General features: G+C 38.8%; 1 protein-coding gene across 8 annotated transcripts in view; it reads right to left on the reverse strand.

Moving 5' to 3' along the window:
• The window catches only part of lrp1bb (low density lipoprotein receptor-related protein 1Bb), a 251,401-nt gene that overhangs the window by 79,797 nt on the left and 157,244 nt on the right, over positions 1-14,360 (reverse strand). For all 8 annotated transcript variants that reach the window (XM_056389279.1, XM_056389275.1, XM_056389278.1 and 5 more), the window contains 8 exons: positions 12,960-13,091; positions 12,498-12,725; positions 11,995-12,169; positions 11,590-11,684; positions 8,656-8,805; positions 2,737-2,877; positions 2,491-2,616; positions 2,159-2,290 (listed from right to left, as the gene is read on the reverse strand). In XM_056389279.1, coding sequence (XP_056245254.1) covers positions 2,159-2,290; positions 2,491-2,616; positions 2,737-2,877; positions 8,656-8,805; positions 11,590-11,684; positions 11,995-12,169; positions 12,498-12,725; positions 12,960-13,091 — 1,179 coding nt within the window. The remainder of the gene's footprint in view (positions 1-2,158; positions 2,291-2,490; positions 2,617-2,736; positions 2,878-8,655; positions 8,806-11,589; positions 11,685-11,994; positions 12,170-12,497; positions 12,726-12,959; positions 13,092-14,360) is intronic.

Consider the following 14,360-nt stretch of genomic DNA (forward strand, 5'->3'; position numbering starts at 1 on the left):
CATGCCTTCATCATTTTAGCCCATTAGACATTTGTGTTAAATTGTGTCATAATTATTGTATGAACTCATGAGTTATGGCCAAAAACATGTTTTGTGAAGTCAGAGTGACCTAGACCTTTGACCACCAAAGACTAATTTGTTCATCTTTGTCTCAAAGTGAATGCTTGCATCAAATTTGAAGGAATTTTCCCAAAGGAAGCGCTGAGATATCATTTTCACGAGAATGGGACGGACGGATGGATGGACGGGCAGTCCGATGGACAGACAGCCCCAAAAAATAATGCCACTGGCCCTGGCTGTTGCCAGCGTGGAGGCATACAAAGTATAGATGAGGATTAGCAGGCAGCTCTTTGTAGTTTCTGCAACAGAAGTACAGTAAATATTTGATAGATTGGCAAATTTTGACCTGATGAGGAAGTGTGCCCTGTTGTTGAGATGGCATTTCAATAGTATTTGATTTGTGGTGGTCAATGCATTGAAAAGCAACATCTGAAAAAGTAAAAAACAATGTTCCAGTGCAAACAATGTCCATATAATCCAGAGACTTTGTTGTGAACAGTGCTCTGGTATCGTTTTCTCCCTTCAATAGATAATATTCTGTGGATATTAGTTCCTGTCAAATGATGGGACGGCTGCTGATCTCTGCCTCTGGCACAGTCAGCCGGTGGGAATATTAAATCGGTTGCAGCGACCTTTATATAAATTTACATTTCCTAACCTCATTTTTTGTGAACCTACATAGGAAACTCACAGCATACATGTGGAATTATCCCAACACAGCTTTGCTCCTCTGTTTTTCTAAAAATAATTGCTGCATATCCTTAGTATATAAACACATGTGTACATGTAATTTGCTTCAGTTGTACATATGCAGTTTCCTTTATACAGCATTTGTTATCATGCCATCAGTGGCAACCTATTACATATATGGAACACTGCCAGCCCATAGTATATTCATAGCATTTGTTGGTGTAATAAATCTATCATTTTTATCATAAGAAGGGATGTTACAAATGACAGCACAAGCTATTGGCTTCATGCTTTCCAATGCATGTTAGGTTACCTTCATTTGATACAATATCTTGGGAATTGCTTTGTATAAGGATTGTTTCAGAGGCTTGTGAGGAAATAGTTTAATCTTATTCATGCTGAGGTTCCTCTATAATGTGAACTTATTACTCATTCATCTACACTGCACTCCACAAGCCCACAAACCATTATTCACAAGGTTAGTACCCAGTATAAGAAAGACCTTGACTCCCCTTTATTGTTTTAGGATTGGAAATGAAGGAAAAGGTTTGTAGTTAGCCCCAACACTGGCTACATAAAACACCTGTATTTTCTGTACATGAAAATTAGATTATGTCATACTGTTAGGTCCCATACTATAGTTCATAACTTCCTGCTTGATTGTGTACAGTAAAGTATGACTAGAAAATGGGCAAGAGAGTGGCAACTGTGTCATCAATTTTCTCTCCACTTGACATTTTAAAGCCCAGAACAAAGCAGCTTGCCTTCAAGGGTTCCATGTCTCACACACTTCAGGGGGGAATGTGCCAACACGAGCCTTGAACCTCATCATGTAGTTAAGCGATGGCGTTGCTACTCACTGTAAAATTCTTTTACCATTATTATTGGTGTTTCATAAAAGATTTGTACATTGTATTATTAAATTAAATCATAATCTAAAATTACAAGGCTTCAATCTGATATACTGTAGAGGTCAAGATAGGTACATAGCCTTTTAACCAAACTGCTTAGTGAAAGTGTGAGCCATTAAAGCCTTTCTTATAAATAGACATTTAAAATATTACTGGATTAGAATTGCCACGTTTACATAATCTCATCTGTAAAATAAACATTTGAAAAAATGAATTATACCATCCATCCTCCAAACTGTTGTTTTTTGATCAACCTGCTTTGTTTTGCAAGTAAACCATACACAAAAGCAATTCCTATGCCTGCAAATTAACTTCACATTTCTAAACAACAATACAAGGAACAACATGGAGTGTGTACATTTAACCATATATCGGACATAATAACTCTTTGAGCTTCAGTTGGTCTCTGGGATATGTATGTGCTGTCTTAAACTCAATATCAAACACTGATAAAACAGTGAAAACCCCTCCATCTGTCTGGCTGCATGGTATCATACCTGCATGAAAATCAACTCCCACAGCAAATAGTGTCCCTGTGATGGGCATTAGGGCTTCACTGTTGTCATTTGGGTCAAGAGCAATTCCACGGATTCCCTCATGGATGGAATACATCAGAAATGAGTCAACACCTAAAGAATGACAAATGACCAATTACAACCTAAACAAAAGTACCAAAGCATGCAAAATTATGAATGCTTTTGACCTATGCAGAGATTCATCACATACACTGAAATAGGAATGCATTCTTTCAAACTTAGAATAGTCATAGTAAGTCAAATGTTAATGGAAACATATTGGTAGCTGTAGAGCAAGTATTTGGAAAACTTGCCTTCGCAAGACATGCGGTCGCTACGCAAGTTGTAGCCAACAGTGCAGGAGCAGCTACGGGTGTTCTCAGAAGTGGGAAAACAGAGCTGTGAGCATCCTCCATTGTTTATCTGGCACGGGTTTCTTCCTAAAAGTTACACACAACCAACAAAACGTAAATAGTAAGGTACCATATGTGCACGTGGGTAGTGTGCGTCTTCCTTTGTCTTTATCCGTGTGTTTGCGTGTTATGTGTGAGCCTGCTTACCTTTCTGACCCTCTCTGTCGTACACCTTCATATGAACCACCCCGCTCGTCTTGTTTCTCAAGATCACCGGGTTCCGTCCGTCTCTCTTGGTAACCGTTCCTAGCTGGGCCGAATCCTCATCTGCCCACCAGAGTTTGCCACCTGCAACCATCAATGTCCATTTCTTACAAAATCTGGCCACACACACACAGATTAATAAAACTGCAATGCAAGAGCAAATTCTACTTTTGGCTTTAGATAATACTGCAGCATTGTCTTCCTCACTGCGATATGTATGCAAATCACGTTGCGATGCAAACAAGCATTCAAAAACACTACAGCACAATCAAATACCACCCTTCATCACCAATTCCAAGTGCAAACGGTGTGCTTTAGCGCGCACTCTAATCCACCGAGGCCGGCACTCTTATACCGTTAAGCCCCTAAATAATTGAAGCATTCTCTGAGCTGATTTGAGATTAAAGAGTGGGATATCCCGCTCTGCCCACTTGCCACTGATGTGTGCATCATAGTTACTTTGATGTCTGGGAAAGGTTTACACCAACAAAGGCTCTCCCATGCACTTCAGTTTGAAGGAGTTGCCATAATAGAGTAAAATGAGCACAACTGTGATTCTCAATGCCATATCTACAAATACTGTAGATCAGGGAAGATTTACACATATATACATAATCATAATATATTTACATTTATAGTGTGTATTTATTTATATCATGAACAATTATATACTTTTTCATTATGTATATTCAGCAGTATAATAAATGTCAATCAAACTTGCTGATTTTAGATAACATACACAAACGTTTAGTGATACTGAAGCAGCGTCACCTGTCCTGTCTGGCTCTGTGTGACAGTGAACCTCCATTCTTCAGCAGTTCTGCTGTTCTGAGCATAAGTGATGAGTGTGTCTTTGTAAATAGGCACATGCACAATAGGCTCCTGACCCTGGCCATCACCACCACTCTGTCCTCCAATTTCCATCCCCACCTCTGTCCTCTGCAGAAATCAGTGATACACAGTCCCCGGCACTTTGCCACTGACAACAGATGTGATTTGAACTCTCAATTTTAAAAACCCACTGAAGTGCTAAGTGGAGAAAAATCAGGTGGCTCCTCTTCCCCTCGCAATACACATTGTAAATAGGGGGTTGGGGACATAGATATGTCTTTGCTATTTTTTGATTGACCAAAACTTCAAAACATTACATTAAGGAGGAAAGACAAACCAATTTAAATTTGGAATAAATTATCAAAATTATTTGGTATTCGAAATCACATTTTGGAAGCCAGGCAGAAGCAACCAGCAACCATACACTAATCCAATGAATCTGAGCAGCATTGTTGCTGCACACAACCTGGTTCAGTGAATTACCCACTTCAATTATATCAGCAACCTCACATAATTGAAAAAAGATAATTTTGCAGTCAAGACAGTATGTCATAAAGAAATTGTTTTTAATCTGATAACTTAGCAGCATTTTTTTTATTTACAAATACAACCAGCAAATGTTTGGTTTCACATCATCAATCCCTCAAAGGTTTATTAAGAAAAAAAAAACAAAAACAGACACACATACAAACGATTCCCACTTGCATTAATAGCTTCAGGCTCAATGGAACGTGAACTCGTTTCCACAAATCAGACAAATTCCCATGAGTGAGAATGACAGTCTACATGCAGTTTACAAAACATTTGACCCTGGAGGGCATGTTAGCCTAGATTAGCTTTGCACCCTGTGTTAATTTGATGCCGTGGGGATCGCTGGCTAGCTGTGATTGCTCGGTTTTGGCACATCATATTCAATTTCCATCTCAACTGCTCGTTTCATTCCAGGCAAGTCGAGGCTGATGGATCACTCACACCTTCTAAATAGAAACCCTCACCTTTCCCTCAAGCCAATCCAATTATTACAGAGCCCTAGGACCTGAGTGGATCGACCTTGTGTCAGTAACAGTGCCTTCATTATACCATTTCACAACCAGCATGAGCAATCACTACGACATGCACGCAAAATGAAAAAGCTGAAAGGAAACAAGAACCTCAGCGAGACAAAATGTCTGATTCCTGTCTAAGAACCGAACTCCACAGATTATCAGTGCAGAGAAATAACCTTTGGAAAACCCTTTCATGATTGTGTGTCTGCCTTCATCTCCTGCTGTGAGGGAGCTAGAAATCTTGATAGAACTCAAGCTTTCCTTGTTTTCACATGATGCTTCTTTGGAGCAACCTCAACCACTTCAAACACGACCAACAGATCACAGACCAGAAGGGAGAGTAGAACCATTGTTAGATTAATACTCGTTAATGTTGATTCCCCACAGAGGTCTCAGAAGCTCTTAATACCCATACTCGCCTTATGATGAAGTTATTTCCCTGCCAAAGCAGATTTCACATGCATGTACTGTATTATACTGCATGTACATTCATATTGTAATTGTAGCATACATACCTGGCCTGGCATCAGTCACAAGCTATTAAGGAAGTTCATTGTAAGGACATGCAGAGTTACAGACCCACAGTTGACACTTTGTGACTCTTCCCACCATCAAACTATCAAATTGATAGGAAACAGGGACAAAGGACCCCTCTTCCACAAACAGACCATGCTTTTAGCATGGCCGAACGACACAGAACCAGACCAAAGGTCAAAGGGTCAGCTCCAGAGGATCAACCAATGGACACCAGGCACCTGGAGAATATAGGCAAAATCTCCAGCTTGTAACAATAAGACTGTCTATTGATATTTTTTTGTTTTTTATAGGACAAGTAACAACAAAAGGACTGATTAACATTAAGGTGTGAATCCTGGCCTCTCTGTGCCATGCATGAACACACACACAAGCACACACACACCAACCTCCCTTCCTCTGCCCCTCTCTAGATAAGAGTCATAAACTACAACCCACATTCCAATCCTGGGTAGTGACCAGCAGAACACTCTTCACAGACACAGATCTAAGGAAGAATGTAAAATTAAATATCTAGCTGTTCTGTAACTCATGAGATGTTCCTATGCAATAGTTTAATCCCAAACTTCTATCCCATAGAATGTTTGAAATGTAACATGTAGATTTTAAGACAATGTCCTTCATGTGACCATACTGTCAGCATCCTTCACACAAGGTAACACACTACATGACATCCAGAATGTCCATATTATTATTATTGGCTTGATGTCGAAATACAGCAATATTTAATCATCAAACCTAATTCATAGATGTAGCATCATTGGCTGTGTAGCCATAGTGTATAGCCATAACATATCCTTTCCCACCATTGCCAACTCATCACACTGCTCATTTCATTATTATTTTCATCTTTATGATTATTACACCTTGCATTTACTCTGTAGATAGTAGTTTAGTTAAATAAACTCCTTTATTTACACCCAGTTGTTGTCCTGTTGTATTCTTTTGACGTAGAGACTGGAGATCCATTAAATCGAGAAGTCATGGCTTCCGATATGAGATTGATAAATTTGGCAATGAAGTAATTCATTGTTTTCCTCCTAGCGGACTGGTGCCCCATTTCAACGAGAGTAAATTCTAAATTATGGCGTTAACGCTACATAATTCTAATACTAGTTATATATTTGCTCATGTTCCATTAGGTATATAATCATAGTTTGCTGAGCAGGTAAGAAAAAGCAGAAAGAGAGGAGATATAGAAAACAAGCAAAGTGAGGTGATAAACATAGTGAATTGTCAGCAAATGCACTTAATTGCATCTTTCACCATGGAGACAAAAAAATAATAATCTGAAGACAGGATATTACTCTGTAATGGGCATCACCAATAGTCTATTCACTTGCCAACAGCAAAAGAAGCTCAGGAGTGGAAAATGACCTGTCTGGCTGCTGTCCTGCTGTCTTCCCCCAAGTCTCATTTTCAGCTGACCCTGCAAGACTCACTAGTATGTACTCAATAGTTTATAGTAGAGAGGAAGGCATCATGGTATGAGAAACTGACTGCCTAACAGACAATAAACTACCAGTGAACATTTCACTAAATGCTAGATGCTAATCGCAGGCTAAAAATACATTTAAATCTACTCTTTCACCAGTATTTATAGTAAGCATTAATGTTGTAGTGTGACATTGATATAAATAGTTAAATATACACATAGAGTGAACTGTGCAGTTGTAAAACTCGGTGAGGCATCTTAAGTGTTATCGCATACTTTATGAAAACTGTTCATCATTGCAGACATATAATCTGGTATAGGGTGGAATGGGGATATGATATGTTATACATCTTATTAAACACTAAGTTTAACATTAATAATTTACTGTATTTACAGTAATTGATAGATCAACATCTATACTAAGAGTGGGGGAAGCCAATCACCCCATGCAAAGACTAGTATTACATACACTTTCATGCATGAATCCAAGTTTAAATGAACAAATCCATTAGATTGCTATCTTCTATGTATAATAAAACATTACCATGCAACAAATGCAATGTTGAACCACTGTGGAATTTCTCTGTTTAACAGTGCAAAGATAGTAATACAGTGAACTGCTATTCATGCGACCGTTCAACAATTCCCTCAACATAAAAATTTTTTATTAATTGTGCTTGACGGAGCAGCATTTAACTGTTTGTTTCAACCACGACAGTTCCCCATAAAATCTAAACTGTAGAAAAGCCACAAAAATGAACTATAAATATGTTAAGATGTGTCCTAGAGTTGCAGAAAGGTAACAGCTAACAAAACAACGGTATTCCATTCTGACACAGCTGTGTTATTCTATAACATTGTAATTATACTCTGCACATACTGACAGATACCCACGATGCAGGAAACGAAGCCCTGCCATGATTAATAACATGCTTCAAGAACACGAAGTATCACCATGACAACAATATTGATTATGTTTTTATTTAAAAAAATAAAAATTACACTTTGGTCCATCCAGACACACCATCCAGGGAGACACACACACTCTTTTCAGTGTGTCTGCCCCCTTCTCATTACCAATCTTGGCAAGCACAATGCATTCACATAGCTCACTGTCAAGATTGCTGCCCTGTGGATATGAGATGATTTAAAATTCATATTCCAGTCTGTTTTAAAAATAAATATATAAAATGAAATAAAAGAGAAATTAATATTCGTCATTTTTTTGAAAAGAAGGACACACATATAAACCGTATATGTCAAGGTTTGTTTTTATATAGTGGTTAGCTACAGGAATTCATTTGCTTTTGAAGTTATGCTTATTTTAACATTGTAGGTGCCACTGACTTATTCCAATTTAATTTAAAGTACATCAAATACATAAGTAATTTCCCTTCTCTCCAAATACATGTTTGGTTGGTAGACCAATCAGAAAGGTCGGTGATTGAGTACTGCAATCTGGACACATTGCTGTTTCTGAATTTCGGCAGCTTTGCATACCTTCTGGGTGGTATAATACCAGAATGAGTTATGGCTAAACTGGTGGAAAAGAACTAATTTACACTGACATATGACCTATTGGCAGCTTGTATGTATGAAGACAATTAAAAGGAAAAGCTGAAAAAAAAGGTTTGAGGAGCCAGACACTGCAAGCTAGATAAGAGGTTTGTTTGTTTGTTGGTTGTTGACTAAATTAACTTTCTAAATGAACATATGATGTGATGGATGATTAGACTCACTAGATTCAGCATTGATGCCAAGAATCAACATGTAATGAACATCCTCCTCCCTTTTCATTACAAAAGAGGTGAGAGAATCAATCATCAATCACTGCTGGGCGGTGTTTTAATTATCTATTGCCACTGCTACTTCACACGATGTGAAGCACAACTGTTGCAAGGACTGCCTAAATGGCTCCATTCTACAGCCACTTAACTGGTTAAACGCGTAAACCCTCAACACTCTCTGACTAATCCCCAATGGCAATCTGATGCACTTGTGACAAGCTCCACTCACCCATCACAGCCAGAGCTGTGCCTTTGGCTAACTCCCTCTTTAGACTCTCCAGCACTTCCAGCCCACTGCCATCCAGATTGCACCTGTTGATAGTGCCATTGGCTGAGCTTATCCAGTACAGCTTGTTGGCAGTGTAGTCCATTGAGAGACCTGAGAGAAAGACAAGTGAAGAGAGAATACCAGATTAGCATTCATTGTGCTAAGATTCACTAGGGCCCTGTTCAGACCTGGCATTAACATCCGCCTTGGATGATCCAACCACAAGTGGACAGATCTAGGTACAGGTGTGAACACACCTAAGACACATTTGAGATCCAATTACTCAGACCACATTCAGAGGTGGTTTCGGTCACATATGGCCACATTCATTCATACGTAGGTAGAGCTGTCCACTGGTGACCAGATCACCTGAGACACTAATGCCAGTTCGGAACAGGACCAGAGATACAGAGCTTGACTTCAAAAAATGGCAGGATTTTTAACATCACCAAAACTCATCATCCAGACACATACAAAGTAAATAATCAATGGATAACAATATGAAGAGATAGTAGATAAGACACACTATATGTTCACATTTACTGCATTTTCTATGCATTTGGGCTGAGTGTGGTTTAATGGAAATATTTATGTGTTTGTTGGCTGATGTTTGCTGGGATCTCTTTATAACAACTCCAGCTGGCAAGATAAACAAATGAGAATGACTCCTTTTACATCCATTCCCTGGCCGACTTCATGGTTTTCATGGAATACCCCTGTTAGTGGTGGGAAGTAAAAGCAATTTCAATTGTGGGCCTCTGAACAACTCACTGTATCTCACCATGTGCCGGATTTATGTCTGGCAGATTCACAGCCACAATGCGTCATTAATTTGGTCTTGTCCCCTGGTCTATCCCATAATCATAAATGAAGCCAGTGAAATTCAGTCCACTCTGCTATGTGAATTGCTTAGAAGCCCAGCTACTAGAGAAGAGGACCAGCTGATTGTTTTTGCTAAATCAGACTACAATTCACAATAAGTCACTCAAGCACACTTCATGGGGATAGAGTTTACAATTAAAAAAGTAACAGAAATATGTATTTTATGGACGAGTAGAAAATTGTCAAAATCAAACAGCACTGACTAATCAGTTGTGCTAATATCCTCTCTGTGGGAATCAGCAAGTTAGGCAAGATTGCTATGTAAAAATAAAAGATCTTAAGGGACTAAGTTTTCAAAATGCTGCAATTTCTGCAGTTAAAGAGGCTGTTCTCTTACCCCATTTTTCATGAATATTGTCAGATATGGACATTTGTGGAAATTCAGGCCCAGATATTCAATGAGGCACCAACAGCAACATCTCACATTGATCGCTCCCCTAACTGACATGCATAACCAATGCTCAGTGAATGATTTCCAGTTATATATGCCTGTCAGTTAGACACCTACTGTATAGGCTAAGCCTTCTCAACAGCTGTTTGAAGGGAGTTTGAGTGAGTAATCATCCTAATCATTACCTTGGATAGATTTCTTAAAATAGTTTTTATATAGGTGTTTTCTCCTATCTTCCCTTTTATTTTCCCTTGTATTTTAACAAACTGAAATAAACAATTGAGTGAAATGAGTGAACGATCAACTTGTACAATAAATGAAACGGAACACAAGACCTCCTTATGTAATGTGGACACTGGGCTTGAGCAATATGCAGTCTGAAGTAAAGCCATGACCATTACAAAGAAACTGTAGCACAAGTTTTGGATATACAATGATCCTTTTACTCTATACCTGCACACATCTTGAGAAGATAAGAGCGTATTTTAACTTCACAGAAAACCAGGTTCATCCTTTCATAGCCATCATGTTCTACCCAAATTGAAATGATAATGGAAATATTTGTACAGGATTGGTTCATGGAACATTCAGGTAAAATCAAATACATGATTTGGTCAGTACAATCTGAAATATGAATCCGTGAAATTAACATCCATGGATGAACATGCATGTAACCTGTAAGAGCATCTGGAAATAAAAATGTACTGATGTGTGTTGGTTCACCCTCAAAACGAGGTAGCACATTTTTTTTTTTTTTTACTTTTAAATTAAATTCAAGGAAAGGGTTTCTTTGGGAATCAAATAGTAAAGCATGCAAGTGTACACATGTAGCATGCATTTTCAGTATAGCCTTGTGTTAATGTTTGTCTGGGTTTCAAAGAAACTCCAGCATTGATAGACTTGTCAAGCCTTGGCCAGTCTTTACCAGACACTTTCACACCTTTACTTAAGGAATTTCTTTGACGTTGCCTGTTGAGATAACATCACCAGTGAGCAGGTGGGTGCTCTTTCTGATTCTTGTTGACATTGTCGAACCAGAGAAAATGTCAGCAGTTACAAACATCACATCTGATTCAGTTTGTAAAGTTAGTGCATGTACATGCATGGAAATAAATTGATTATAAACAGATTAAGGCTAAATGAAATTATTACAACTTTCAGGTAAACACCTTTATCGGGTTATCTTCATCAAATTACAGTTCAAATAAGGGAATTACTTCAAATGAATTTGGAATGAAGTGAACACAGATGCAAAGTGGTACATGCAGAGGCACAGCTGTTGATGCTGGAAAATTTAATTGAATTAAATTACCATAAATTGAATCCATAACCAAACAAATCTGACAAATTCCCTCAGTTTTATTTCTTGTTTTGTGGTGCTAAGTTGTTTGAAATGGGCTATCACATATCCGTCCAGACGGCAGCAAATTAAGTGACCTTGAGTTATTGGGGAAACTGTTACTACAAACCATGTAATCTTGTCATTTGCATTCAGAACAAATCAGGCTAAAACATACATGTAAATATACCAAGTTTATGAAAACTGTACAGACAGAACTTGAAAATAAATGTAAAATAAATTTTGAGGTACAGCTTAATAACAGGTATCAAGAGCTACTGACCTACAGGATCCCTCTGATTCTGATGGAGGACCTTGCTGTTACTCCCATCCATGTTGGCCATGTTAATGGTGTTTCCATCAGTCCAGTAGATTTTCCTGTGTGGGAAGGTGTGAGGTGGATAGGTAGTGATCCAATTAGGCACAAGATGTCATGACGTTTATAACAATCAATGCGTGTTATGTTTTTATTAATTATAACTGGAAACTGAAAGTAAGGCAATAGATTTTGTTCCACCCGACAACCTTGTAAAGATCTGCAAACATTTTGAGCTTGTAAAGCATAGACTGTTTACAACGAGGCTTTGATCCCTCTTTAGTACAGGTGAGGTCTGTCGTCAGGTTTCCTAATACTATGCATTGAGAGTGAGGTACTGACGAAGTGCGCACTCTGCTCTAATCTACTTACCCCTTGGCGGGGTGCACTACGAGGCACCTTGGCTTATCAATGCCGTGGATGATGGAAGTCTTCAGGGAGCCATCAAAGCGAGCCACATTGATTTGCGACTCGTCATTTTCAGAGCTGAGCCAGTATAAGTTCCTGGAAAGCCAGTCTAAAGCCAGGCCACGACAGTTCACTATGTCTGTCAGGAAGAGCATAAAAAAGCTGTCATGCCTGTGTGCTAAAACTATTATGCAAATGAGCTAAGGTAAACTGCATCTAACATAAGCAAAATAAAGTTATGAACAGTATCAAAGGTATAAGCTTCAACAAATTACATGTTTTTACTTATATATTTTGGTGCACCTTGCAATAATGTCAAAGAGACAAAATAACAGCAAATAATTATTACAATTAATAACAATTAAAGTTATGAGATTAGAGATTTGACAGACTTTTGGACCCACTGTATTTATTACAACAGACACAGTTTACACTGTATATTGTATGAATACTTGAAATGAACCCACCTGCAGAAATGATGGTCTCTAGCTGGGTGCCATTGATGAAGGCCCGTTTGATGGTTTGAGTTTTGATGTCGGCCCAGTAGATCCTCTCCTCCTGAGCATCATAGTCCACCATGGTGACATCATCAATGTCTGGCACCGTAAGCGCCGTCATGACATTCATGTAAGGGTTGTCAATGTCCACACCGCGGATTTCAGACCGACGCACATACAGGAGGAACCTTTTCAGTGCTGGTGAGATAATCAGGAAATCAAGAATTTGAAAAAGTGCACCTTTGCTGACCTTTCTGTCAGCGCCAGAGGAGAGTGTGATAACAGCCTGACGTAAATGCTAGTGTCAACCAAAAGGGATGAATATCATATGTAAAACAAGAACACCTATCCTGCTGTTTACACAATATCCTATATTTTTACTCTGATGACATAGGAGAAAGCATGAAAAATGAGGAATGTGTCCTCGCTCACCGTAACAAGATTGTTTGTTGGTTGAAAGCTTCATAAGGTGTGGACAGGTGCAGGACGCAGTGCGATTATAATTGATGAGACACAGATGTGAACAGGGACCACGTCCATCATTCTCTTCACATGGGTTAGACGCTGATGGGGGGGGGCGCACACACATAGGGAATCATTCAAGAATTCAAGAACACTTAGCAGAAGAAGTTAAGAGATAGGCCAGGATAAATACTTGTCATGAACTGGACTAACAGCTTTTGCATAATTATCATGATAATTAAGTTTACTTGTATAGCACCTTGTTAAAAAGCACTTTACACTCAACAAACAATATATAATATATTACTATTATTCATAGGCTAATCTATAAAAAATGACCTTTAAGAAGTGATAAAAAAAATAATTCTTTCAAAAATACTGTTATCTGACAGAGCTTCCACGGGCTGTAATGAGATGGACTTTTCTACAATTTTGGCAGTTAAGTGAAGCTTGGAAACCAGTCTGCAGTTATTGCAGACAGAGGGATCAAGAGTAGGTTTGTTGAGAAGGGGCTGGACACAGGCTGTCTTGAAGTAGTCAGGGACACAGCTAGTGAAAAGGTGGTGTTCATTATATTGAGCAGACAGGGGGCAACCACATTTTAAACTTGAGATAAAAATCTATAGGGAATGACATCAACTGCACTAGAGAAGAAGTTCATGTGAAGCACAATGTTCACTAGTTTGTCAACAGAAATTGGCGTGTGGTGGCTAAAAACGGGACGATCCAGGCAGGAGTTGTCTATGAGGGAGGAGTGGAGACATTGGACCTGACACTGTCAACTCCTCACTGGATGAGGTAAAACCACTAAAAGCGGGCTTAACCGGCAATCACCAAACTTAAAAAGAGTTCTGGGACAATGCTTGGGCATAGTGATTACATCTGAAACATATTTTGCTCTTTCAGTCTTAATTATATTATGATGTCAACAGTGTCTTCATCTGCTGAGACTGAACTTGGAGAGTGGTGTCACTCAAGCTTGCAGATGTCTTCACTGAGCCAAGATGAAAGACCCCTATTATTTTTAAATCTGGCTTTTATAAGGGCAAAGTTGTCTGGCAACTAGTGGAAGCAAAGAGGAAATTAAAGATTTCTACTAGTCCATCAATATCAGCAGGACTAGTTTCACAAACAGTGCATTCTGATTTGCTGTTTCAGCTTGGAGTATGGTGTCAAAGATGTTATAAGAGTGGTTGAGACTCAAGGCTTACTTGAGGTGATGTTAATCAAACCATGTGTGAACACTAAGTCAAGGGTCACGGTTATCTGTGAGGCCTAGAACATTTTTTTTCTAAACAAATACATGTACAACTGGAATTCAGAGGCGGCTGAGGGAGAGGAAGACTGAATTGGGTCTAGGGGATGATAAAC

The sequence above is a fragment of the Seriola aureovittata genome, chromosome 11 (assembly GCF_021018895.1).
Source record: "Seriola aureovittata isolate HTS-2021-v1 ecotype China chromosome 11, ASM2101889v1, whole genome shotgun sequence".
Lineage (NCBI taxonomy): Eukaryota > Metazoa > Chordata > Actinopteri > Carangiformes > Carangidae > Seriola > Seriola aureovittata.